This window comes from Pelecanus crispus, chromosome 2 (genome assembly GCF_030463565.1).
Source record: "Pelecanus crispus isolate bPelCri1 chromosome 2, bPelCri1.pri, whole genome shotgun sequence".
NCBI lineage: Eukaryota > Metazoa > Chordata > Aves > Pelecaniformes > Pelecanidae > Pelecanus > Pelecanus crispus.
The window spans coordinates 1489661-1517381 of NC_134644.1; the positions used below are offsets into that span (position 1 = coordinate 1489661).

The 27721-nt window shown below is 47.1% G+C and overlaps 1 protein-coding gene across 1 annotated transcript; it reads left to right on the plus strand.

Annotated features, from left to right (window-relative positions):
- KIF9 (kinesin family member 9) lies at window positions 1–27451 on the plus strand. Its single transcript, XM_009479283.2, has 20 exons — window positions 1–96; window positions 735–900; window positions 1036–1142; window positions 2277–2501; window positions 4935–5018; window positions 5138–5230; window positions 5970–6117; window positions 7058–7122; window positions 8231–8308; window positions 9692–9760; window positions 10194–10298; window positions 11716–11771; window positions 13186–13276; window positions 14358–14488; window positions 15791–15973; window positions 18307–18515; window positions 20095–20274; window positions 23151–23266; window positions 26605–26709; window positions 27344–27451. Exons 1-20 carry the CDS (start codon window positions 1–3, stop codon window positions 27449–27451), a joined length of 2415 nt encoding a protein of 804 aa, XP_009477558.2.
- The last annotated feature ends 270 nt before the right edge of the window (window positions 27452–27721 follow it).

The window sequence follows — 27721 nt, forward strand, 5'->3', positions numbered from 1 at the left end:
ATGGATGCAGTAGAAAAGAGAGTCCATACATTTGTGCGAGTCAAGCCAACAGCTGATTTTGCTCAAGATATGATCAAGTTTGGGCCAGACAACAAGGTAGAGAAAAAGAGATTGCACGTGTGAAAGGTTTGGGATTTGATTTCAATTTTGCCCACAGAAATGCAGAATTCTTCCATTCCTTACGGCCAGGCATAACATTTTGGTGTATGTTGAGTCATGTGTTCCCACTTGCTGTTCTCTGCGCTGACAGTGGCTCATGGTTTTGTATCAGCAAGTGTGACTATGGAAAACATATTTCTTCTGATACAATCTTGAGAGAAAATCCTCAAAGGGACTGGGACTCTGATGGATCCTTGAGGAATTCCCAGTGGTAACTGTAATTCCAACCTAAGAGGTATCCCTGTGGTACAGTCTATTTCTATCCTCCCTTATGCAAGTTCTTCCCTTCACCTTATGCAAGTTCCTCCCTTCACCTTCTCTTGCTTATTTAATAATTTCCCTGGGACACAAAATCAGACATGTCACTGAAAGGTAAACAGGTGAGCTTAGCCACATTGCCTTTTTTTAGGATATCTATTACCAGAAAATACCATCAGGGACTGTAAAACAATACCATTATTTGTGCTCCATTTTCTACTTACCTTCAGGTCATCAGTGGGTGGTTTTTTTCAGACAATAACTGCTGAAACTCTTCATGGCTGTTGAAGTTATCTTCATCTCTTTTGGGGTTTCAGAGCATAGATATATACATCAAAAAAGACGCCAAGAAAGGAGTTGTGAATAACAGGCAGACCGACTGGTCCTTTAGACTGGATGGTGTCCTTCACAATACCTCCCAGGAACTGGCTTATGAGACGGTGGCTAAGAAACTGGTGTCCGAAGCTTTAATTGGCTATAATGGTAATTTGTTGCTATTTTTATTATTCTGACAGTAAGTGGAGATTTGATCTGAGGAAGCGATCCTTCCGATGTTCCGTTTGAGAAATGCAGAGGTTCCCTCCTAAGTTTATTTTTTTGCTTTTGAATCTTTTCTAGGCACGATAATGTGCTATGGGCAAACAGGGGCTGGTAAAACTTACACGATGACGGGAGCGACTGCCGAGTACAAGCATCGAGGAATCATACCCCGAGCTATACAGCAGGTACTGGATCTGAATGGGAAAGAAGCTGGAAGAAATAACAAAGACATCTCTTCCATCAGCTGTCGCTGATACTCATGGAAGTGTTTTAGCGTGGTGAATATGTTTTATGTTTTTATCTCCACCAGTCTTTTTTTTTTTTTTCCATTTCATCTAGATGATGATCGTTAAAGAAATAAAGGAGCCTGTAAAACATAGTTTTACAGTTTTACATAGTTTTTTTACATAGTTTTACACAAGTGTTCCAAAAATGGGTAGATGTGGCACTTTGGGACATGGTTTAGTGGGCATGGGGGTGTTGGGTTGATGGTTGAACTGATGATCTTAGAGGGCCTTTCCAACCTTAGTGATTCCTGGTTTTACTTTCATTAAAAAATAATCCAGCCCCCAAGCCAGGAAACATGAAATTGTGACTTTCTCCTGAATTGGTTTAGTGATGGACTTGGCAGTGTGAGGTTAATGGTTGGACTGGATGATCTTGAAGGTCTTTTCCAACCTAAACGATTCGATGATTCTATAGTTACTTTGTACCTTTGTTTTACTACACCGTGACCTTGTGCACTGATAACGGGGACGTTTCAGGGCATTGGGATGGTGTTGGCTTGAAACATGCTGATTTGTCAGTCCCATTGCTGCATAGACACGTCCCTGTCCAGAGGCACGAGTTTAACACTGCTTTGAGGGGGCAGGTCTGCTTATCTTTAGGCAGTGATACTGCAGAATGCTCTCTACTCCCACAAAGACGACCGACATGCACGGTGTGGGGCTGACATAATGCATACAACCAAAGAATGAAGCAAAGATGGGAGGAATTCTGTAGTTATGCTTTATTGTCATTTGCAGAGGTTGTTCCTGTTTAAATCTACTAGCTCATGTAAAGGACTTGCTGCTTCCCAAATGTAAGCAGGCCTTCCAAAGTGTTGTTTTCAAAACTATCATTTTGAGAAGTCATGTTAAAACCATTGACTTAGGCCTGTTAGCCCTCAGGCAACCACAGCGCAGAATTAGCTACGCACACGCAGATGCACTTACAGCTGCTCGGAAAGCTATAAATAGCTTCTCTGGAAAGCCATAAATAGCTAATAATTCTGTTTGTGAACTAGCACCTCCACCGACAAACTCTTTGTCTTTGTGTAGGTCTTCAAAGCAACTGCACATTCCGTTGATCCATTCGTCACTGTCCGAATATCCTACCTGGAAATCTACAATGAGACCTTGTGTGACCTTCTGGCCACCGTGACAAGCAGTGGGACCAGTGACGTGCAGATGGCTGTAGTGGATTGCCCACAGGGTGTTTATGTGAAGGGCTTATCTATACATTCAGTTCGCCATGAGGAAGATGCTCTAAATCTCCTTTTTGAGGCAAGAAAAAACAAATATCACACTTCATGATTGTTATGTTTATTGGCTTAGCTGAGGGAGGAGGCAGTAAAGCAGGGGATGGGTGGCCATGACATCTGGAGGGAGGTTCGGCCCTCTTTGTTCTCTTTATTGTGGGTAGAAGAATTGGTAACTCCTTGTAGCCCATGTTCTTGCAAGGAAAATGTCCCTGGCACAGAGATTCTGCAAGATCTCTGTGGAGAAACCCTGTTTTTAGTGTGTGCCAGAGCAAGTGGCCAGCGGGGCGAGGGAGGGGATTCTGCCCCTCTGCTCCGCTCTGGGCAGACCCCCCCTGCAGCCCTGCGCCCAGCTCCGGGCCCTCAGCACAAGGACACGGAGCTGCTGGAGCGGGGCCAGGGGAGGCCACAGAAATGATCCGAGGGCTGGAGCCCCTCTGCTGCGGGGCCGGGCTGGGGGAGCTGGGGGTGCTCAGCCTGGAGAGGAGGGGGCTGCGGGGAGGCCTGAGTGCGGCCTGGCAGTGCTGACAGGGGGCCGATAGGAAGGATGGGGACAAGCTTTTTAGCAAGGCCTGTTGTGACAGGACAAGGAATAATAGATTTAAACTAAAGAAGAATAGATTTAGACTGGATATAAGAAAGAAATGTTTTACAGTGAGGGCGGTGAGGCACTGGCACAGGTTGCCCAGAGAGGCGGTGGAGGCCCCATCCCTGGCACCATCCCAGGCCAGGCTGGACGGGGCTCTGAGCACCCTGCTCTGGTTAAAGCTGTCCCTGGCACTGCAGGGGCTGGGCTGGGTGGGCTCTGAAGGTCCCTTCCCACCCAAAGCATTCTGCGATTCTATGATTCTAAGTCAAGTGATGGAAGAAATACATTGAGGTGAGACCACAGAACGTAGCAGCATTGGAGATTTCAGGCAGCACCAAAATAGTAAAGGCAGCCACAGAATCTGCTGCCATTTCAAAAGGCTTATCTCACCGGCCACCTCACCAGCCCCTTCAGCAGACTGAGATCCCAGCCAGCCAAAAAAACTTGTTTTCATTACCCTGGTTACCACATAAGGGCATCAGTGAGTGACTTAGTACGAAGCGTACGATATTTGGGATCCTTTTAGACCCACCAGCTGACCTACACTGGAATTTCTTCCTGAAAAACACACCTGCCTGTCCTAGCCATGTCAATGCTACAAGAAAAGAGTCTTACCAGTGACATCTTTGGCAGAGAGTTTGGGATGGTCATGGCACGGGTACCGTTAGTCAGATTTTACAGCGGGGACGTTCACACAATGGGTTAGCTTTGTGAAGGGAGTTTGCTTACCTATGTCTGCATCTTCCTTTTACTTCTGCGTGCTTTAGTTCATGGAAAACATGAATAAATAATTGGTTTTGTATGCAGGAAGCGTATTGTTACCAGGAGCCATCTGGTGTCCTGAAAATCTTTCACTTGCCTTTTTAATAATGGGACTGTGGCATCCTAAGCCAGCCTCCGTGATTCGCAGGAGCTCCCATTTTCTTTTTAAAGAGTAGAAGGATGATGATAATGCAGCTTAACTTGAGATCTGTGGACGCAAGAAGCGCGAGTGATGCCTGGGGATCCGTTCAGGTCCTTAGAAGAGTTCTGCCTGTGGTTCTAGGTTCACAGAGAAAGCTCCAGGCTTTGAGGAGGCTGCCCACTACGCCGTGACTCTGTTTCTTCATCTGTGGAGTGGGGTTGATAATATTTACCTAGAGGTCTTCACCTTATTCTTGCTCTTGGATTTACACTCCCTATGTGGAGCCAGTCCCTGACCTTCCAGCTCTCAAAGGCTGTTGTCCTTTGAGACCCAGGCAGACCAGTTGGCTCTGAAACCTGTTGACAAGTGCATTTCTATGCTGTTGAGCCTTCCATTTCCTTTTCTGCCTCGCCAGCCTGGCAGCACAGCTCTGTGATAGACCGGCACTTCCAACAAGCAGTTGCAACATCATTTTCAGTGTTGCTTTCTTTTCCTGTAAGTAGGCATTACAAATTCGTGCCTATCATATATGTGTGAATTTTCTATGACATTTAAAGCCTGGGGAGCTCTTTGGTTTTCTAGTCATCAAGAAACTGAAACAGCCAGGGAGGTATTGCCTCGGAACAAGGCTTGCCTGACTGTTCCTCAAAAAGCCACAGATCTGTGAGCTGAGCCTTGAAAGTGGAAATGCAGATAATGTGGTCTCTGGTAAAAGGCTTCATTACAGTAAGCAGTGACCTTTACCAACTGCACCGTGAAATGTTTTGAGAGGCCTTTGAGTAAGAAAATGAGGCAAATACGGTGAGCTCCTGCCTTGACTGCTCTAACCAACTGATCGATGTTACAGGCTCGGCAGAGCGAGGAGTGAACCACTGTTTATTTAACGGTATATATTTCTAATTTTCTTTTATTCTACCAATGCAGAAGTTTAGGAACACTGTCTTCGTTTTTGACTTCATTTGCAGGGTGAGACCAACAGAGTGATAGCAGAGCACACACTGAATAAAAATTCATCCAGATCCCATTGCATCTTTACTATTTATATTGAGGTAAGAGCTCCAGCAGTTTTTCTAGGGACTCAATGGCTGAGGATCTTTACATGTCTGTTTTTTACCATATTTCAATTTTATCTACTGTTAAGTACAGTTTATATTCTTTTCCCCCTCAGTCTCGTTTCAGAGTTCTCTCAGACGTCAAATGCGTTAACTCTAAAATCAACTTAATAGATCTGGCGGGCTCAGAGAGACTGAGCAAGACTGGGGTAAGTCATGGAAGAAATATTTTAGTCCATGGTGAAGAGTCCAGTAGTCAACACGGTGGAGGTGAAATGATGGGTTTTCCCTGCAACAGAATTCAGCCTGTGACAAATAGGAGAGACTGTGACAAACTGAAAGTCACATTAACACATCAGAGGGTGCTCGGTTGTTTGCAGCTCCTGTGTATCATTTCTAAGTCCATGTAAATGTGACCCCCATCCCGCATGTGCCTTCCGACCTGACCCAGATTCAGTTAGTTTATCTGACTCTTATCATTTCTCCGCAAAAGAAAGGGCCAGAGCTATCAACAATTAGGCAAAGAACCTCTGATTTTCCTCTTCATTCCATGAGTGACAGGGCAAATCCCCCACTTCTGGTCACAGCAGGCAAACTGTTGAAACTTTCTTAGAGCGTTAGGGCTCAACAACTGAAAGCTCCTCGGGTCCCATGCGACGTTCTCTAGTGATCAGAATAGAAATCGCATCAGCCCTGTGACAAATACATAATTTACCCTTTGGGAAGGAAAGGCAGCGGTCCTGGTAGACTTGTAATGAAAAATTGAGGTCTCTGAAAACTTGTTTTCAAGCTGAAGAAAGCTCTAGATCACAAATTTAATGGCTCTGAATTAGATCCGTACCCTCGCAGTCGAGCAGAGTTGTACCCTCAGTAAGGAATATGCTCTCTTCTGCGGTTCGGACAGAAAAACTGTTTTGTGGAAGCTTTGCCTTTTGATCTTCATTACAGTCTGAAGGACAGGTTCTGAAAGAAGCCACGTACATCAACAAGTCCCTGTCGTTCCTTGAGCAAATCATCATTGCCCTGGCTGATCCTAAGAGGGACCACATCCCCTTCCGGCAGAGCAAGCTCACTCATGTTCTCAAGGACTCCCTAGGTAAGAGCTGTGGATTACAGCAGCCCCAAACAGTTCCTAGAAAACAGTGTTGTTTCAATAAGCGTACTAAGTCCTAAGGCCGTATCGTGTAAACAGATGGAACTAATTTGTTATTCAGAGGATATCTGGTTTTCCTCATCAAACAAAACAGCAGGCGCAGGAGACAGTACAAAGCCCACACTGATCAAGCCAGTAGAAATTCACAAAACCTTAGTTAGAATACCTTAAAAAACTACCACAAAAAAAAAAACAACCCAAAACCAAAAAACCCTGGCATGTTACAGGCCTTTTCAGATGCTCCTGCTTTAGGATCAGGTTACAGATGATAAACCCAAAGCTGTGGTGCATCACGAATCCACAGGAAAGGCTCACGTTCGTGAAATGCAGGCTGGAGACGTGGGAGGAGAAAGCAGCTGAAAACAGGCTGTAGGCATTTAGAATCATAGAATCATTTAGGTTGGAGAAGACCTTTAAGATCATCCAGTCCAAATCCAGTCATTTGTGTGGAGTAAGTGCAGTCATCAGAAATGAGAGTGACGTTTGAGGCATTCCAAGCTCTAGTCTTGCGTTGCTTTTAGGAAAGGCAGTGACTATGTCCTGCCAGATTCCCCGCTATTAAATTTAGGCCAAAGGCTTTTAAAATCCTCTGCTCCGGTTTGCCCGATTTCAGGCTTTCACAGTTTGTATTCCCATCTTCTGACTGTGTCATCGCCACATGAAAAACACATTTTACCTTTATTCTTAAGTCATTCTGTGCCACCGTGTTTCTGTACCCATGGGAACTTTAGAGGGGCAGTTACGAACTGGCTGTGTTCTTTGTTACTTCTTTTTCTCTATTTTAGTCAGCGCATAGTATAATACATTCCAGAAAAGGAAACAACAAAACCCCTCAAATTATATTATTTGCTTTTTCTTTTTTTACTTTTGTTTTTTTCCCCAGGGGGAAACTGCAATACTGTCCTAGTAGCAAATATCTGTGGGGAAGCTGTGCATGTGGAAGAGACTGTAAGTTGAACTGATTTCTGCAGAATTAAAGTCTTGTTCCTGCTGCTGTTGCAATTGGCCAGAGCTGGGCTTAAAGAATAATCTCTGGAGGGCTATGGCAGGAGTCCCAGAGAAACATCCTGTCTAATTCGTCACAAACATTGGATAGCTCATCTTATCTCAAAGGCTCAGAAAACAGATTGCTCTCGTCTGCTTTGTGATACAAACAGTCGAGTGGTAACTGGCCTGGCGGGGGGAGGAAAATGAGAGCTTGAACTAAAGCAGGCACAAGCAGCTAAAATCTAAGCGCGCAGGATAGTGTTAATTATTATTGTTGGTTCGACTCCGCGCATGTGTTTGAATGGTACATCACATAACGAGGTCGATGGAATTGCACCAGTTCGCATCAGAGCCGAGCTGGCCGGCTGCACGTTCAGGAATCAGGAGGAACCTCCTAACAGGTTTTTTAACCTATCAAGTCATGAACTTGGCGAAAGTCTCCCTGTGTCAGCTGGATCAACTTACCCACATCTGTAACACGGAGAAGGGAATCACTTTGCTCCCGGCCAAGAAAGTTTTACGTAGCAAAAAAATGTAAACACAGACACCTGTTACGCAGTTGTCTTCAAGGCAGAGTGTTGTTTTTATCATCTCCTCCGTGTGTTCCGATAGCGTCTAGAAACACGTAATATCACCGAGGAAATAGCCGCTGTTCTTGGCATCAAGAGGGGGATTTTCAGGCTGCAGGGGCTTACTCTCAAGATACCACAAGTGCAGGAGTTAAGCTTGAAGGCCGTTGATGTGTGACTTTGGAGTTTTTAGGATGTAAGTGTTATTTTGATCAGAAATGGGAGTGGGTATTTTTGAGATCGCAGCTCTGGGACACAAAGAGCTGTCCACAGGCAGAAGAGAAAAGACAAAGACATCATCTGGAGCTGGCTAATCACACAGAAGCCGGTGAGCACTAGAAGATACGCCCCTGGAATGAGAAATCCTATACTGCTCCCTGCAGTTAAACAGCTTTTGCATTTCTGTGTTCTAGGATCTGATATGATTAAGTAGTAACAGATTATGAAAATTATATCCTTGCCAGTATCTCTTTCAGTTACTTCAAAAACATGTTTTTCAGCTGTCTTCTCTTCGTTTTGCTACCAGAATGAAATGGATCACAACAGAGCCAGTCATCAATGAGACATATGACCGAGAGGTATGTAGAGGAGGGGACTGGAAGAAGGCATATTTTCTCAGGTTCATTAATATTTAGGATAATGACCTTAAAAACCAGAGGGAAATTCAGTAGTTTAAGAAATTACCACTCATCAGCCAAGCTGACACTTGCTGAATTTAGGTATATGATAAAACAGATTAGTATTAAACTTTTTTCATTGGTATTTAATTACGGTTACCTTGAATATGCTACAGGGTACAGTCATGCAGATGGTCACATCTTCCCTGACACGTGGTAATTCTTTTAACTGCATCCGTAGGAGTCCTTAATTTTTCTGATAAGATTCACCTCTTAACAGAGACACTATGTTGTGGACTACTCCCCTGGTACGTGGGGAAATCATCTCCGGTCCTACCTGCAGCTTTACACAGCATTATCCCCGTTGCTGCTGGTAACATAACAATTTTGCCACAGCGACAAAACTTGTTTAAACAAGGAAAAGATTTAAAGAAAATGATGATATTATTTTCGATGTCCTGAGTGCACTTTCACAGCTGAAACAGAGCTGGCAGCAGTAAACGCTCTACAAATTACTGATAGCCCAAAGAACAAGTTTAGAATTATCTGCTCTGTAACACATGTGGTGTGTGAGAACCCTGCTGTATTTCATGGTCTGATCTCACTGGCAAGCAGAGAAACAGCTGGGGAGTTTCCTCCAACAGCTTCCAGAAGAAGCTGTGCAACAAACTGTCTTTTCCTCTTCAGTCCCTTTCATTTTTGTTGAGATGTATGGAGTGGAAAAGAGCGGCCAAAAGAGTAGCGTTTAAGGAAGCTATTGTGCTTTGATGCTCAACAGGTCACTTGAAAAGCAGCTCAGTATCCAATTCTCACTCAATCCCAAGGAGATTTGTGTACCCACAACTTTCTGGAAACACATTCTAAATAGTGAATGCTTGAAGATATTCCACATTATGGAGAAATTCAATCAAATACACCACAGGAGACTCCCTTCTCTATTTAAGTTCATGTCAGAAGTCCTACTGAGTTCAGTAAGGCTCAGAGTGGAAACCTGCGTACTTCCTTGCTTTCAGGATAATGTCTCATAGTCCAGAACTCGACGGCCCCTACAGTACCAGATCAGGAAAACATCAAATTAAAAACCAGGTGGCCCTTCTGTTGATGGCTTGGGCTGACTCTGCAGGCAGCACACCCAGGGCACAACAGAAGCTGTCCTGTTGGAAGCTAATCAAAGGCAAAGCGATTTCCACACTCGCTACTTCACTGATGCAGACCTGACAGCAAACCCTGGGAGAGCTGGTACACAGCTGTGATGTTCTCTAGCAGCCAGTTTAACGCTGCTTTTCAGCAGTTTTTGCTCCAATAGCATTTGGTCATTTGCTCATCCTTTTGTTTTCCTGCTAGGGGACAGTGAAGGCTTTGGAGAAGGAGATTATTCTTCTGAAGCAGGAACTGGCCATGCATGACAGCTTGGTAAGGAATAGGCTGTGCCGTCTCAGACGGGACCTAGTTAAGGCTTTGTCACGGTGTTTGTTTTGCAGCAGGATGAGTTAACTCGTGTCCAGTGTGACTGTATTCTTCCTTCTGCTTCCAGCACTGTCGTTCTGGGTTTAGGCAAAGCTCCGAAGATCTCATGCAGTGAGACTGTGTTGTAGCTCCAGTCCCCATCCACTCTAGATGTTTTTTTCACACTCTTGAAGCCCTTCTCTTATTTGATTGAAATGTGAAGGGGAATGCATCGATTTCAGTGTGCTCCCAAGTCCCCTGTCCTGTTGAGAAATTGCAATCAGAAATTAAACATAAGGCTTCCCTGGGCACAGGAGAGCAATGTCAGGTGTTCGCCAGACTAGTGCTTGCTTAGCTTTTTGTAATTCACTGTTACTCAGTTGTTCACCTTTTTTCTTAGGTAAATCGTTCTTTCGTGACTTATGACCCTCTGACGGACATCCAGATAGCAGAGATTAAGTCTCAAGTCCATAAATACCTAAAAGGAGCCATTGATGAAATTGATGTAAGTAGCTTTCTAGTGGAGAAGGACTTATATACTGTTTCCATCTCATTTTACTCCAAGAGAGAAGCAATGAAAATGTCTGCTGAAGAGGCTGTCTTTAACCCCAAAAGTGCTACAGAATTGTAATTTAATTTTTTTTGCATGTTAAGGGCTGTCTCCTTGTTTTCAAACCATTTTTGCTTTTTTGGAAGCTTGAGGAGAAGCTCAGTCCTGAAACCCTTTGAATTGGTTTATTTAGAATTTCTTCAAAGAATTAGTGTCAAAATTTTGCCCTGCCAATGTCAAACTAAATCTTTGCAAGGTGTGTTGCCAAAATATGTCCAGTCTTTTAGAGACAGATTCATTAGGGCAGGGTTTCTCAACTTGAAACTACCCGTTGACTGCAAAACAATTGCAAAAAGAAAGCAAATGTCCTGCATACACAAACGTTCCTGTGGGGGCAAACAGGAAAACAAACAAAAGGTAAGAAAATGAAAGTCATAAATGCATGCTCAGAGGTACTGTAAGGTTTTGTTTGGTTGTGAACAGGAGCCACTGCAACAACAGTGCAGAAGTTGCTGGAAGACTGTTTTCCAAACAGTTAGATAACCCTTGAGTTTAAATGAAACACTTGAGACACTCCCTCTCATTTTATGTAATCGTTATCTTCTCTCCACGTCCCTGTTCTCTCCCTCCAGCAGGCAGGAGCGGAGCGGAATAAGGGCTTACGTGAAGGTGTTTTTTACGTGGGCTGCAGAATCTGATGTGGGTGGGTGTGGAGCAGGGAAGGTAGAGAAGGACTAAGGAGTTTCACACAGGGAAGGATGTCTTCAGTGGCACTGAAGAATCTTTTAGAGAGAGGGTCGAGAACAGAGAGAGTGCATTTCGTAGCTTGGTCCAGTCTCTCGGGCCTTGGGAGAGCTGAGTGCAGATTCCTGCTCGGCTACAGACTGCCCATTACTTATCTGTCCCTGCCTCTGTTCATCATCTCCAAAACAGAGATAGCAGCATGCCTCGCCTGCACTGAGTTGTTATCATGGGTTAAAGGACTAAAGATAGTGCTCTGGCAGTTCCAAGCACTCAGGCAGTCTTGGATAGTAGTGAAAAATGAAGTAGCATTATAATCCACAAGGTCAGGAAGATGCCATCTATAGCATTTGTAAAATTATTGTAAATAATTCATTACCTTGATAGCTCTGCTCTCCATGGAATTTACCGCAGTCTATTAGATTCCTCTCTTTACAAATCTCCTTGGAGTGAGCAATGTATCCACCTCCAGCCCGACTCTCAAGTGCAGGATAAAGGTAACTCTCCTTGAGTGTGGATACCCAGCAAGTGGAAAGCAGAGTCCTCACAATCTGAAATATTTGAATCAGTACAGCTGACCACAGCATAGAAATGCTTACCTGTATCTTCACTGTATACATCTCTTCCTCAGATAGTGAACATCAGGCAAGTCCGGGAGGTATTTAAGCAGTTCAAACTGATTGTAAGGTAAGATATCCAAGGTTGATGCATTTCACAGGAATGTTTAGAAATTCCACCTCGCTTTTGTCTGTCGTATCATACTTACCACGACATTGGTGAAGAATCGTTATGAAGCACGGGGGATAACTTGTAACTGAAAACACAATTCTGGACAAATTCTGCTGGCCTTTGCACAAGACAATTACTACCTCTAACATTCCAGCGTTCGTAAGTCATGTGCAAAGGCGCTTGATAGTAAACTTCACTGGTTAAAAAGTCTGCTTGGCAAATATACAGTCACTGAGCATAAACTGTGGAGGATCCCTAGTCATGGAGCATATCTCCATAGTGCAAGGCAGTCTGCAAACAGACCAAAAGAAAAATCTAACTGTAGGATGAGATGATATGCAGTGGTCTTGCCACACCAGCATCTAAAAGTCATCAGATTTACTTTTTTTTTTTGAGATCGTGGCAAGGGAAGGTCGTAAGGCAATTTGGAGGAGCCTGATAAGAAGGCTGTGTGGCTGTTTCCAGGGAGGTGCCCTCGGATGTGTGGCGTGGGATGGGAGAAAGCGTGAAAGTGGCTATTTAAAAACGTCACCAGTGGATGATGAAAGTTGTTTTTTGGGCTGAAGGAGGGAAGGTGAATGACAGGCTGGAAAAAAAATCCTAAAAACGAGGACAAGCAGCTTCTGTGTCATGAAATAGAAGAGAGCAAAGAAGAAGGAGGGTATTAGGCCAATGCACCCACCAACCTTTGCAGCAATGGTCTGGCTAGGCAGTAGAGGTTGCTACTCACAAGAGCGACATTGGGATATTGCTGTAGAACATCTGCCTGCCCTCGAGAAACTTGTGTGAACACAAGTGTCTGTGTACGTCATCAGACTGGGCACTCAGGCTTTGCTGGGACCCAAGACCAAAATGGGTTTCATGGTACAATTTTGCTTGATTATTATTTTTTTTAACTTGGGACTCCTTTTATTGTTCTGAAACAGTGAGCTTTAGTCTTTTTTTAACTTCCAGATTCTCTAATGATTTTCAGTCTTGTATGGTGTATTTAAGCCTACTGGCAATGCTTTACTTGTTCCCTTTCAGTGAAAAATCACTCAGTTTGAAAATCACTAGGTTAAAGTAAGGTGATGGAACTGAACAGAGGTAATATGATTTGATCCGAACCATTACAAGGTTATGCTAAGTATTAAAATAGCCATCAAAAAGCTTCCATATCTAAGAGGCCTAAAGGGACATTGCAGAAAAGGAAAGGAAGAGAATGGAAAAAGGTTACAATGGTTACGGGGAAGAATAGAAGGAGCAAGGTGGGAATGAGATCACAGGTAAAAGATGGCTTTCTTTGGAAATCTGATATTGGCAGATATTACAGGTTTTGAAATATGAAATAGTCCTCCTTGAACACAATAGTAAGAGGCTGTTTTCTCCCCAGTCAACAGGAGCATGAGGTGGAGGCCAGATTACGAAGCAAGTATGCTCTGATAGACAAAAATGACTTTGCTGCTGTTGCTGCTGTCCAGAAGGTAATTGCCTGGTGCTTCAGCCCTGCCCAGAATCCATCTTAGAATTGGCTCCTTTGCTGCTGAACCTTGAATTGCCTCAAGTTCTCAACTTTTCCCCGTTGAAATCTGAAGCTTGGAAATGTTAACAGGATGAGCATCTCAAAAAACTTGCACAGAGCAGAGGTGCACCGGTTACAAAGTGGCATTCGTATCGGCAGAGGATTAAGCCCAGTATCTGAACAGATCAATTTATTAAATGGAAATGAAGAAAATATAAACTAGAAGGTGACCTCTCTGTCAGTTGTAGAAGGCAGGGTCAGATCACCTGCCTCTGCTGAGGTCCCCCTTTTAATCCTTATAATTTCTGGAGCAAAGTAAATGTATCGTTTGCAAGCCATAAATTCAGACGTGGACTCGAACTTGCAGTTTATAATCTATTTTTCATTACTTATTTCCATCTGTGGAATATTTTCTCTCTAAAGTGGTTATTTCCTTGCCTTGGTTTTACCCAGTACAGCGGATAAAATAATCATTATCTGTTACGCAGAGTCATATACTTGTCCTGTGGCTTAACTGAAGATGCTTTGAATTTTTGGGAAGGAAGGCACAAGGGAAAATGCAAGTATTTGTGTAACACAGAGAAGCACATGGTCTCTAACAGGCCTATTCAAGTCTTTATTTAAAAGACGTGGAAAACAAAACTGAAACCTGATTTAGGTAGATTTTAGCGCTTCATGACCCCTCGGTTTTATAGTTGAGGCAATATGAGAAATAGTGTAAGAAACATATTTATCTTACGTACCTTCACTAAATGCAGACTTCCAAGGGTGCTTTTATTTCTGTGACACTAGGCCCGTTATTCTCCCCCTAAGTGGCTGAAACATTCGGCATATGAGTTTGAGGATAATTTTGGCCCTGTTTTAGTTTACGCTTCATTCTTATAGATGTGTTTCTCTGAAATACTTGGTAGTGAATACAGATTTCTGGATTAGATTGTACGACAGGATGGAATAGCTGCTGGGCAAGCAGTATAGCTTTTGTGGTCTAGACAGGTACAGATCTAATGCTTCCTGGTCCATGTTTTATTTCTCCCTGTTTCCAGGCAAGTGTGGTTGATGTGGATGGCCATTTGGTGCGGGAAGAGGATGAACGGGATTTTGGGACTAGAATTGCTCCTTTGTCGTCCAGACGTGGTAGGAAGAAGAAATCCAGGAAGAGCACCGAGCAGCCCAAGTGAGTTTAGTAGCCAGAGAGCTCTCCCTTTTCTCTGATAATGTGTCATCGCAGTGACTGCATCTGGTCAAGGTGTGATGGGCAGCCCTTGGAGGAAGGCAGAGACGAAGCTGGCGTAACGGGGGTGTGGAAGTTTTGCGTTTCCTCAAGGATGACATTCCAGCATAGTGCTGTAAGGGTTTGCGGTGTCCTTGTGGCCCCCAGCCACACCATCAGAAGGATGTTAGGGAAATGCGTGTGGCCGGCAGGCACAGCCTGTGGTAGGGTAGACCTCTATTATGGGGAAGATTTACTGCAAACGGTTCATCTGTCCGTCTGTTACGGATGAACCAAGGCCACGGAGCTCTGCAGGGTGTGAGCTGTGGGCACAGAGGGTGGGCAGGCTTTGAGCTGAAGAGCTTGCAGCCAGCACAGGCAGGGTTAGCCTGTGACGAGAGGTGGAGAGTTGAACAGGCAGGCAGGGGAACAGTCCTGTGATGGCGTCAGAAGACATGTTAAACCCGCAGTTTTTCTTTAAAGTGTTATGTTAGGCAGAAGGAGATCTGCTAAGTGGAAAGTGGGGAAGGGACAGTAGACAGAGGAGCAGATAAGGAGAAGAGATTTTGAGAGGGAAGGGGGAACCAGCAATCAGTACCGAGCAGAGAAAGATCCTTCAATTTATAGAAGTGAGGTCCCTGCGTTGGCAGTTTCTACAACTACTTCTGTGGCTGAGAGCATCTGCTTCCTTCTTCCCTGACATTTCCCCGAACTGTTTGTGTTAGAGGAGAGGAACCACCAAGGCTTTAGTGTCCGCATGACACGGGGGACTCATCTGCGCAGTTCTTTTTTTAGGGAGATGGAAGGAGATTTGGCAAGCACTTTTCTGTATCTCTTTCAAGTCACACTATGCCCTGTGGACAAGGCTGGTGGTGTTTGTGGGGGTGAGCTGAGGGAGAAGAACAGAGAGCTGGGCTTGATTTAGATGTCCAGTTAGATCAAATCCCAGGGGATTTGAAGGTAAAGAGGGTTATCCTGCCTGCAGGTGTGCTTCAGTCCAGACAGGGTGGGACTGTTGTCCTTGTGATCCTCCTCCAGAGAGCTAGTCCAGCCTGGGCTATGTTTTATAGTATTTGCTACACAAGGCAGTCCCTCTACTCTAGGAAGTAAGGATTTGTGAGAACAAGGCTGACCTTATTCCTTGTCAGTAGATATTTCACTGCAACGTCAGACTGCTAGTTTTTGAATCAGCAAAGCTAGCACCTGCAGCATGTTTTTGTTTTCTATTATGAAGAAATTATTCTGGTTCATCTTTTTCCCCATCAGGAAGGAAGGAATCAGGACCTCTCCTTCTGGAAGAGATCTGGATTTTTTTTTACCATCAAAAAGTCAGGTAATGCTTTCCACCAAGGATCTGGATGTGAAAGAGGGAGCAAGGAACCAGGTTACAGCAAATATTGATGCAGAGCTCTCAAAGCCAGCCCCCGTGGAGGATTCCCAGCGGCCCAGGTAAACTTGCCCTGTAAGGGAGTATATCCCCTTTGCCAGAGGGTGGTTTACATAGGAGTGATTGCATTGTGTTCCCCTAGTACAACTACCTGAAAGGAGGTTGTAGCGACATGGGTGTTGGTCTCTTCTCCCAAATGGTTAGCAGTAGGATGAGAGGAAATGGCCTCAAGCTGTGTCAGGGGAGGTTTAGATTGGATATTAGGAAAAATTTCTTCATGGAAAGAGTGGCCAAGCACTGGACCAGGCTGCCCAGAGAGGTGGGGGAGTCCCCATCCCTGGAGGGGTTCAAAAAACGGGCAGAGGTGGCACTTTGGGCCATGGTTTAGCGGGCATGGGGGTGTTGGGTTGATGGTTGGGCTGATGATCTTAGAGATCCTTTCCTATCTTAGTGATTCCCAGTTTTTACTTTCATTAAACATAATCCAGTCCCCCAAGCCAGGAAACACGAAATTGCTCCTCTCACCTTAATGGGTTTACTGGTGGCCTTGGCAGTGTTAGGTGAATGGTTGGACTGGATGATCTTAAAGGTCTTTTCCAACCTAAATGATTCCATGACTCTATGATTCTATGATTCTATGAAAGTAAAGAGGAGAGATTCAGAGATCTTCATTGCTTGGATGCCGAAATGGATTGCAGGACAGCAGTGGTTGTATGGACATCCTATGTACCAAAGTATGTTGGTGGCGGTCATCTTCTCCATCTGCTTTGAGCTCCATCCTGATCAGTTGCTCCATTAAGTGTGAAGTCTCTGAAAATCGCAGCACTCTTCACTCTTTGGTTAGTAGTAAAAGCCCAGAGGCCTCATGTCCAGCCACAAAACCCCACACGCTCGTGAAAATGGGTCAATGGCTGCACAAGATCATGGCAGGAGGTGCCATATCAAGATAGAAGAGTGGAGAATGGTCAAAAATGGAGCAATGTGCCAGTCATCTGCTTGTACCATGACAAGAATTTAACATGGGAGGGCAGCACTGAATTGCATTTCATTTTGGATGGAGTTGATGGGGTAAAAAATGCTAAGGTTACCAAGACCGATGACTCTTTCCAGGAGGGTGCTCTCAACAGCATGAAGCTGTTCAACTCATGGGAGCTCAGCCAGGACCCCACACAAACCAGTCTGGACACCACTTTTCCCATCACCAGCCATCTTTTCTTGCTGAGAGCTCTCAAGCTACAAGCGACGCAGCTCCAAAGTATTGCGAGCACCTCCATCGCCCACATTGTAGATGACGGGGTGTAGATGTTCCTGCTGCTCGGGGAGAGCATCGCAGCGAAGCTGTCCCAGAAGAATTTACTCCTGAAGGACCTCAACGTGTTATTGTGTTGCTCCCTGCCCTCTGCGTGCATTTTAGTGTTCTTCCAAAAGTCCTGGGGCTGGCAGGGAAGGCTGCTGCTGCAGCTGCATAAGGCACAACCCAGAGTGCTTAGTAGCTCGGTGGCTGGCTGTCAAAGCCGTAGCTGTGGCAGTCTGCCCAGCGGCCATTGTTTACAGCCCTCTGCCAGCAGTTTGGCACGGAAAGCAGTCTCACGCAGCCTTTGAGGAGCATGTGAAATGCCCTTAAGAGGTCAAGCAGGGGAAGGCAGTAGTCAGAGTTTTGCTTTGACCAGTCTGGACTGAGGAATGTGGAGACTTCTAGCTACCTTCTGCTACCAGATCCAGCCTGCTCACCAAGAACAACCTTACGGAGCACAGAGCAGCATCCGTGGGAGCGTGATGTTCTCCTGAGGGACTCTCCTTTTGCCCAGTGTGGTTTGTGTTGAAATAAGAGCTGGTGTTCATGGGGACACATTTGCATCAAAGCCATTTCATAGACAAGTCAGGATTGACACGTGCCACTTTGAATTCAGTCTTTCTAAATAGGCAAGACTTAAAAGCCACGGGCGGCAGCATTGTAGAGTTGTCCAACGCACGCAGCTATGGGGTTTGGTTGGCAGAGGTTCCCAGCTCTGTGCTGGGAATTCAGCGAGGAAAGAGCGAAGGCATTTCTGTTTAACAATAGGGAGGAACAGCATTCATTATTTTTCTGACAATTCAGACCATTAAAGGTCCACTTTCCAGGGAAGACTCAGTTCTGAGGTGTCCCCTGAGGAATGTGGTTTCTATGTAAATAAATCTTTCTTCTGGGAGTAGTACAGGGTGGGGTGGAAGGGGATGTGAAGTTTGGCACAGAGACGGTACCAGGGTGCAGCTAGCACAGCAAGATCCTCAAAGAGCCCATTGAAATACCGTCCACAAACCTCAGCTACAGCCACTCCCATGAACTGTCACGCTGCAGTGCAGAACAAACGGACCTCCCCGTGCCTGTGTGTGTTTTCTTTGAATTCTGTTGCAGCTCCCCTCCATCGAAGCCAGTGGCATTTGAGCAGTTTAAGGAGGAGTGCGGAAGTGAGATCAGCCGGATCTTTAAAGAGAACAAAAGCATCCTCCTTGCCAGGAAGAAGAGAAGCAATGCAGTAGCGCAGAGGATCAACTTCATCAAGCATGAGATGGAAGGCATCAAAAAGGCTCTGGAGGCTCAGAAGCAGGAGCGGTGGCAGCAGGGTAAGTCGCTGTGTGGAGACTGGCCAGCAAGAATCTGACAGAAGAGGGAAGCCACTGGTTTCAAAGCAGTTCTGGTGGCGAGACCACTAGACCACCACTGCTGCTTGCCAGGGCAGCGGGGCAGGCCAGGCTTTACGCCCTAGCTCTGCAGCTGGCCTTGTGGTTTGCCACCTGAGTCCTCCACGTGAGTCCTCCACACTTCAGCCTCGTTGAGTTGCGCTACTCAAGCTTTACACTAGTGAGGTAAGCTGTAGTCAGGTTGATTCCTCGCCCCACACTTTGATGGGTTAGGCAGCGTACTGCTGAGAAACGCAGGTCAGTAGAGTGCAGAAATCACAGGTAGCAGGCTTGCCCTTACTGTGGTGGAGATGTACTGCATCTCCTACAGCTTGATTTCATCTAGACTGGCGTCTGGTTTATGACAGTCAAAATCCCAGACTGCAAGGTACTAGAGGAAAAAACGGGGTAAGTGCCTTCCTACTTTGCTGTGGCAAGATGTTTGTTAGGTGGAATATGCCTGGATGAGACTAGGAAGTGTGTCAGGTTTCGTGCTCCCTGCAGCAGGGCTCCCAAGAGTCGGTGCTGTTGTGTTCTGCAGAGGAGCGGAGAAGAAACGCCCCTGGGCGAGGAGAGAAATCTGAAACAAATGGCTTTAATAGCAGAGCGGTCTAGAGTGCTCTGCGTGTGATGGCGAGGAAGTAGCAGTGGTGTTCCTTGCATGCAGGGAGGAGAGCAAAACAACTCAGTTCTGTGAAACTACAGCCAGGCAATTAGCGGGCAATAAGAGGGAATGAGAGAGGAAGAGAATGGTCACCAGGGAGCAGGCCCTGACTAGTGAATGAGGGCCAGGGATTCAGACCCAGAGTGAACCCCGCTCTACTGGTTTCCATTTCTCTTCCTATAGAGAGACTTTTATGACCATGCTTTGCAAGGGGCCCTTTCCCATAGGGTCTGATCCTGCAAGGTGCCAAGCTCTTTTGGCTAAATGATGAGCAAATCAGCTTGAATCCATATCGAAGTGAGGGTCTGTCTTTTCATGGACTCATTGCTTCTTTTGGGCCTTTGCTCTTTATGATGACATCTACCAACTGGTGGTTTATTGTGGAGGCTGGAAACCACAGGAATAAACCGATTTGAGGGAAACCGAGAACCAGACGTGTTTATCATAGGGAAGCAGCGCTGACTTAACTGTCCCCAAAGAGCTGACCAGCCCTTTGTCTCAAAACCCCTTCCCATGGGTGCCCAGGGAGTTTTTCAGTAGGAGCCATAAAAGCCTTAAGTGATACCCTCCAGTGGGCTGTCACGTGGGTGTCTTTCTGTGGAGCCCGGTCCCTCCTCTTCATCTACACGTCCCAGTCCGGGGAGGACTAATGTCTGAGCGGGTTCAGGAGTTCAGCAGTGATTTCTGCCCCACACCATTCCAACACTGTATTTGTAGAAAGCACGTCTAAGGAAATGTCAGTTGTGTGGTTAACCTCAGTATAACTGGGTAACTACCGTGTGGTTCAAAGTATAATGACTGTTCTTCGTCCCTCTCCACCCTCATGAGAAACCTTCGTTTCCTTTTCTTACCCTCCAGGAGAGTATGTTGATGAGAAAGGACAGATCATAATTGATGAGAAGGAGTTTTTACTCATCATGAAGCTGAAAGACCTGAAGGAAGCGTACAGATCTGGCTATGCTGAACTGCAGGACCTGAAGGCAGAAATCCAGTACTGCCAGCATCTGGTGGACCAGTGCCGGAACAAACTCATCTCAGGTACTGGCTCGCCAGGGCAGTTTCTGAGCAGCCTCCAGTTTAGCTGGGATGCTCGACAGCAGCTCAGTACTGAAGCATTTCACAGACATGTTACATATAAGCCAAGTCCATCATTCTCTGGTCATTTATGCCCCTCTGCTCCGCTCTGGTGAGACCCCCCCTGCAGCCCTGCGCCCAGCTCGGGGCCCTCAGCACAAGGACACGGAGCTGCTGGAGCGGGGCCAGGGGAGGCCACAGAAATGATCCGAGGGCCGGAGCCCCTCTGCTGCGGGGCTGGGCTGGGGGGGCTGGGGGTGCTCAGCCTGGAGAGGAGGGGGCTGCGGGGAGGCCTGAGTGCGGCCTGGCAGGGCTGAGAGGGGCTGCAGGAAGGGGGGGGGCAAGCTTTTTAGCAAGGCCTGTTGTGACAGGACAAGGAGTCTTTAACCTAAAGAAGATTAGATTTAGACTGGATATAGGGAAGAAATGTTTTACAGTGCGGGTGGTGAGGCACTGGCACACGTTGCCCAGAGAGGCGGTGGAGGCCCCATCCCTGGCACCATCCCAGGCCAGGCTGGACGGGGCTCTGAGCACCCTGCTCTGGTTAAAGCTGTCCCTGGCACTGCAGGGGTTGGGCTGGGTGGGCTCTGAAGGTCCCTTCCCACCCAAAGCATTCTGTGATTCTATGATTCTATGATTTTTCTTGTTGCCTTCCAGACTTGTTTTTTATTGATGATTGGGTGCATTTTTTGACATTACACTGAATTGCTGTGGATTCTCTCTCACAGATAATGACATACTGCTCCTTGGTCACGTCACTAGCTGCAGTGCTGCGGGTAAAAGCCTTTCACAATGAAGGTGACAATAACACTGCCACTGACAGCCCTGGGTCTCACCCTTGATTTCATTTAATAGAGATGGTGGCTAAGGAACTGCACAGGCCCAGGGCTTTGGCTCTGGACTACCGATGTCCCTTCTGTACCCCTGCAAGATTCAGCTTCCATTGTTGCAGCACGGACACCTTGGCAGGAAGCAGAGCTTGGCCATTTTACTGTATTCTTCACGAGCACCACCCTCGTGGTGATGAGTCACACCTCTGCTCAGGGTGATCTGTGCAAATTCATGCTGTGCTCTGCTGCAAGCATCCTGGCTTGTGTCAGGGGTAGCGTGGCCAGCAGGAGCAGGACAGGGATCGTCCCCCTGTGCTCGGCGCTGGTGAGGCCGCACCTGGAATGCTGTGTCCAGTTTTGGGCCCCTCGGCACAAGAAGGACATTGGGGTGCTGGAGCGTGTCCAGAGAAGGGCAGCGGAGCTGGGGCAGGGTCTGGAGCACAGGGCTGGTGGGGAGCGGCTGAGGGAGCTGGGGGTGTTCAGCCTGGAGAAGAGGAGGCTGAGGGGAGACCTGATCGCTCTGCAGCTCCTGGCAGGAGGGGGCAGGGAGGGGGCGTCGGGCTCTTCTCCCAAGGAACCAGCGATAGGACGAGGGGAAATGGGCTCAAGCTGCGTCAGGGGAGGTTTAGATTGGATATTGGGAGAGATTTCTTCACGGAAAGAGTGGCCAAGCATTGGACCAGGCTGCCCAGAGAGGTGGGGGTGACCCCATCCCTGGGGAGGTTCAAAAACCGGGCAGAGGTGGCACTTTGGGCCATGTTTTAGTCTAGTCTACCCTTGATTGGCTTAGAGTAGACTTGGTAGTGTAGGTTAATGGTTGGACTGGATGATCTTGAAGGGCTTTTCCAACCTAAATGATTCCATGATTCTAAGCCACTCGGTTTGAGCCTGTGGTAACAGGCGTGCAGTCCTGTTTTATCCCCAGATTTGTCCCGTATGATGGAAGACAGTAAGTGTACGAATGCCAGAGTCCCAAACATTCAGATGCTGCGCACATGGCAACACTTTATTTTCTACAAACTGGCCAGCGCATAACTTGTATCCATCAGTGCATCCTATGCTGAAAGAAATGTACAGTTTGTTCCAGGAGATACGCAAAGCCAATTCATAATTGTGCAGAAACTTTGCCACTGTTTTCCGCTGGATCCGAGTTTGGCATTTTTTGGGTGCTCCAGATATTTGCTGTTTGTTTAAACATAGAGGCATGGACTCAATATCTGTGTTATCCCAGAGTAAAGAGGTCATCTCAGAGCTAAAATGAGGGTAAAAAGACATTGGTATTGCATCACGTCCGCAGTGACAGCAAGAGCAGGGCGATGCGTTTAAACCTGTTTATCCTTCACGACTCCCATGAAAGAAAGCAGCTCTGTTCCTGGGGTCCCTCCTGGCCAGCACAGCCTTCTTCAGGGGCTGCGGGCTCTCCCGCTCCGTGGGGAAACGTGCCAGAGGAACGGAGCAGAGCACTGCCGCTCCGTAACAGGCATCGGGGAAATGCCCAGCATTAGCAAGGACAGGATTCCTGCTGCACCGCAGCACCTGCCGTATGCTATCACTGGCTATTACGGGATGGCAAGCGGCTGTGCTTTAGCCTTTGGAATTGAAATCTGACCCCCAAAATGTGCTGACCACTGGAAATATGGCTAGCTCCAGGCTGGATGGCTCCATGTCTCCGGGACGCAGGAGCAGTGCCATCTCGCGGCCAGCCACCCCTCGGGCTGCACAAGCCCTGGGGACTGTCCCCAGGGCCAGCCACCCCGTCCCAGCCACCTCCCAGGCAGCAAGGACAGGCAGTGGCCTGCCTCAGCACAGCCGATGCCAGCCGGAGGTGCCCTGCCCCTTTTAACTACATTTTTTAAGTTTGAAACTCAAGAGCTTGGAGTTCTGAGGTCCTGCCTGACAGTAAGAGCACCGAGATCCCGTCCGACCCACGGGCAGGGAGCCAGAAGCAACCCACCCTTGTCTCTTGGGTCATTACAGCCCTGTTTATTGCCCTCCCGCTTTGCTTTGCAGAGTTTGAGATCTGGTATAGCGAGTCCTTCCTTATCCCCAAGGATGTGCAGGAAGCTCTGAAGCCTGGTGGCAACATCAGACCTGGAATGATTCCCATAAACAGAGTCATGTGCCTGGTAAGTTGTCCTGGCAGCTCTGCTTATTCTCCTTGATAGTCACACGTGGCATGGTAATAGGGGCACAACTAAGCCCGTGGGAGGAGGAGGGCATAGCACCTCTGCCCCTTTCTCCAAGCAGAGTGGCTGGCATTGAAATGCTATCTGCTATGATGCAGAGAGCAACTATCTGGAGATACATCTTGCTTTCACAGTAGCTTTAGCCATTAAGAGGCTAAAATAGGACAGAGTGATTGAAGTACCCAGTCATCTGCTATCAGTAATCAGGCAAACTGCCCAGAGGTGCGAGGGGTAGTTGGGAGGCTTGTTCCCAGCCTGTAGGATCTGTAATGCTTCCAGCCTGTAGGATCTGTCATGTTTCCAGCCTGTGTGATCTGTAATGTTTACAGCCTGTATGTTCTGTAATGTTTACAGCTAAACTATTGTGTTTCGTGTTGTGGCAACTGGTAGTCAGCCAGCCCTCTGTTTAGAAACCACCACTTTGGGGTAGCTGGGGTCTTTTGTCATTCCTGGCAAAGCATATTTCTCTTAAGCTTCTCATTTACCAGACTTCTTCTTTGCATTGTTCTCCTCTGAAGTCATTCCAGGTTTTGTCCTTCATTGTTAAATCTCAGACTCAAAACCTTCATGCTGTTTGATAGGAACGTGGTGACAGTGCTTCCACGCTGGCTGATGCGATGAAGTGATGCATGCCCAAGGAGGGAGATCCCACCCTGGCTGCAAGGGGGAATCAGCCCTTTGTTTGTAGGTGTAACACATCTCCATTATTGCTGCTTAACCTCTGGAGATTGCAGAGAACACCTTGTGCGGACAGGTCCTAGGTGCATCTCTCCCAGGAGCAGGGGGCACCCACAGGTGTTTGGGAAAGAGAATAAGCAGGCTGTGAGCTGCGTGACCCTTTTCCTAAATGCACAGCCTCATCTGGGCCCCTCACTACAAGAAGGACATTGGGGTGCTGGGGCATGTCCAGAGAAGGGCAGCGGAGCTGGGGAAGGGTCTGGAGCACAGGGCTGGTGGGGAGCGGCTGAGGGAGCTGGGGGTGTTCAGCCTGGAGAAGAGGAGGCTGAGGGGAGACCTGATCGCTCTGCAGCTCCTGGCAGGAGGGGGCAGGGAGGGGGCGTCGGGCTCTTCTCCCAAGGAACCAGCGACAGGACAAGAGGAAATGGCCTCAAGCTGCGCCAGGGGAGGTTTAGGTTGGATATTAGGAGAAATTCCTTCACGGAAAGGGTAGTCAAGCATTGGACCAGGCTGCCCAGAGAGGTGGTGGAGTCCCCATCCCTGGAGGGGTTCAAAAACCGGGCAGAGGTGGCACTGGGGGCCATGGTTTAGTGGGCATGGGGGTGTTGGGTTGATGGTTGGGCTGATGGTCTTAGAGGGCCTTTCCAACCTTAGTGATTCCCAGTTTTTACTTTCACTAAAAAATAATCCATCCCCCAAGCCAGGAAACATGAAATTATGACTCTGCCCTTAACTGGTTTAGTGGTGGCCTTGGCAGTGTTAGGTTAATGGTTGGACTGGATGATCTTAAAGGGCTTTTCTAACCTAAACGATTCCATGATTCTATGATTTCTAGCCAACATGTAGTGGGGCACAGCATGGCTTTAGGTGTTTAGAAGGAAAACAGACAAGGAACTCTTTTGTCTCCAGGTGTCTGATTATTTTGACTGTAAATCTCAGTGAAGCATTTTCTTTACTCCCTTGTGGAAAGGCAAGTGAAGGGTTTTAAAGCTGAGCGGAGACAGGTTCTTCCCATCCTACTGAATTAGTTCCCTTGAGGGTATGAATAACAAACATGATGTGAGAGGGGAAAAAAAGAATTGTAGTGAGTTTACTTTTAAACAGAATGTTGTGATCTACCAGACTGTGGAAGATTTCAGATACAGACTTGTATGGGAAAGAGGAAAAAAAAAAAACCCAAACCCAACCCAACCCCAACCCCCTTTGGATAAGGTGATGCACCTAATGAGGTCAACAGGAAAACCCTGACTGACTGCATGGGTTCAGGATGTCACTTGTTGGGGAAAAGAGGAAATCCACCACTAATCCCTTTTACTAACCCAAGTTACTTGATGCATTCATAGAAACTCCCTTAATGGTTTCCAGCCCTGGATTTCTTGTCGTCACATCAGTTATAACCCCAAAGATGAATGAAGCATGCCTTTTAGCAATGCTCTGCCGCTGTGTCAAGTTGTTGATGTTACAGGCAGAAATCTTCAGGCAGAAGATAAACAGTGTCCCTGGTAATGTTGCTCAGTGCTGGTTTCTTCTCTTGTTCCTTTCACTGGGCAGTTCACTGCAGCGTCCCAGTGTCACTGGCTGCCCTGAGGCCCATACTGGGTCTGGGAGGGAACCACCTCATTTTTCTCTGGATGTTTGTTTCCTGCTTAGAACCATTTCCCTTTTCCAGACTGGCTCTTCATTTACTGTTCTAACCCATTTCTCCAGGGTGTACATCTTTTACTCTTGGCTTGATTCGGTTTGGCCACCTGCCTTTCATCACACCAGAATTTCACTGTCACCTTCTCCAGGCTACTCATGAACCACCACAGAAGGTGACATGAGGAAATGGGCTCAAGCTGTGCCAGGGGAGGTTTAGATTGGATATTAGGAGAAATTTCTTCAGGGAAAGGGTAGTCAAGCATTGGAACAGACTGCCCAGAGAGGTGGTGGAGTTACCATCCCTGGAATTGTTCAAAAAATGGGCAGACGTGGCACTTTGGGACATGGTTTAGTTTGCTACTCAACCCTTGGTTTAGTGGTGGACTTGGTAATGTTAGGTTAATGGTTGGACTAGATGATCTCTAAGGTCTTTTCCAACCTAAAGGATTCTATGATTCTAAGAATCTGCTAGAGCTATCCTCAAATCTGGCATGAAAGCATTATACACAAGCTGGTATCTTAAAAAAATCGTACTTCCATTCCACCCATGTTCCTCTTCAGTGCGCTCACACCTTCCAGACTGGTCCCTGGAGAAGCGTGGGCATGGGCGTCGGCTAGCTGGGCTCAGGGGGGATCACACTGAAGCTCAGAGCTCCTTCAGGCTGTCACGTTACCTTGCAGCGGAAGGGAGACTGTCCTGGGGGTAGTTATGGGCAGAGCACGGCCGTGAGAAGACAGCTGAGGGAACTCCCTTTGGGGCTTTACGCTTGCAGATGGATTTTGCCCCAAATCCTGCCCAAATCTGCTCACCTAAGGCGTGGGAAGGGGGGACCTCTCACTTCCAAGGCTTCAGAGAGATTGTTGAATCAGCATTGAATGCGGTGAACAGGATCGGTTGACCTCTGTGTCTCCAGATGTGTGTTTTTCACATGGAGTGGGGTCTGTCTTTCTGCTGGCAGGAGGAAGATGAGCAGGAGAGGTTTGAGCGGATGCAGGAGACAACACTGCCAGCCTGCCCAGCTTCAGTCTCGTTCTACAAGGCGAAAATGAAGACTGATCAAAAGGTAACCTCAGGTGGGCCCAGTTGACGTACCCCTGCCGATGCACGTTGGGAGAGCGATTCTGCGCCTCGCTGCCAGGCGGGGTGTAGGACTCTTCTGGAACGGGTGCTGTTTTGGCCGTAGCCTTTTGAAAGATGCTGGTTTGGTTCTGTAGCACAGCTAAGATCTTTGAAACGTTGTCTCTGGCTGATGTAAAGGCCCCATCCCATGCTCGTCTTCTGCTAAAAACCAATCTCGGCACGTCTCGCTTCTAGTTGCTTCCTGGCAAGGGCTCACTGTAAGATACCACCGAGGCCCTGAGCTTAGCAGGACCTCGACAAGACCGGGTGTTTATGAGAGTAACAGGGCTGCACAACTCTATCAGTAAGCATTTTTAAGGAAAACATCTCTAAACGAGCTCTTCAGTGCTCGGGAGGAGAATTTCCCAAGGCTTCTTGTGCCCTCCTCTGCCACTGCTAGAGAAATGCTGGTGTGATGGGGCTTATTTGGGCAGCTTTGTCCAGCACCACTTGGGAAGGTTGGGAAAGGTGTGGTGTTTTTTTTTCTTTTTTCCTCAGGAAAAAAGCTTTTACAGGTGAGAATTCTGCTGTGAAAACTGAGCTCACGTTAACAATCCTTTTTTGTTTTCTGTTGCCAGCACACGTACACCAGAACCATGTCATCCCTCAAGCAAATGCGCAAGAAACCAGGGCTCATCACAGCTGCCGGGAAGAATAAACCCCTGTCGTTTCTGCACGTCATGTAGTGGATTCAGGCTCAGCCTGGAAGCCAGCATTCAATAAGCAATGTCACCTCAGAAAGTGCCTCGCGTTCGTGTCCACAATAGATGTATCAAAAATAAATGGTAGGAAAAAAAACCCCAAACCAACCAACCACCCAACTTTTGTGCAGCTAGACTGACAGTTATGGGTAATCAAACCCGCTGTTTAGACAGGAAGCAAGCCAGGGAGGTCAAATAGCCACGCTCGGTTTTCTGAGTGTCTCTGGAAAACGCAGCGTCGTGGCAGAGAGGTGC

Coding starts and splice junctions, on each gene's coding strand:
- KIF9 (XM_009479283.2), top strand. CDS start 1: ATGGATGCAGTAGAAAAGAGAGTCCATACATTTGTGCGAGTCAAGCCA. Junction 97..734: donor AGTTTGGGCCAGACAACAAG/GTAGAGAAAAAG, acceptor TTGGGGTTTCAG/AGCATAGATATATACATCAA. Junction 15,974..18,306: donor GAGGATTCCCAGCGGCCCAG/GTAAACTTGCCC, acceptor ATTCTGTTGCAG/CTCCCCTCCATCGAAGCCAG.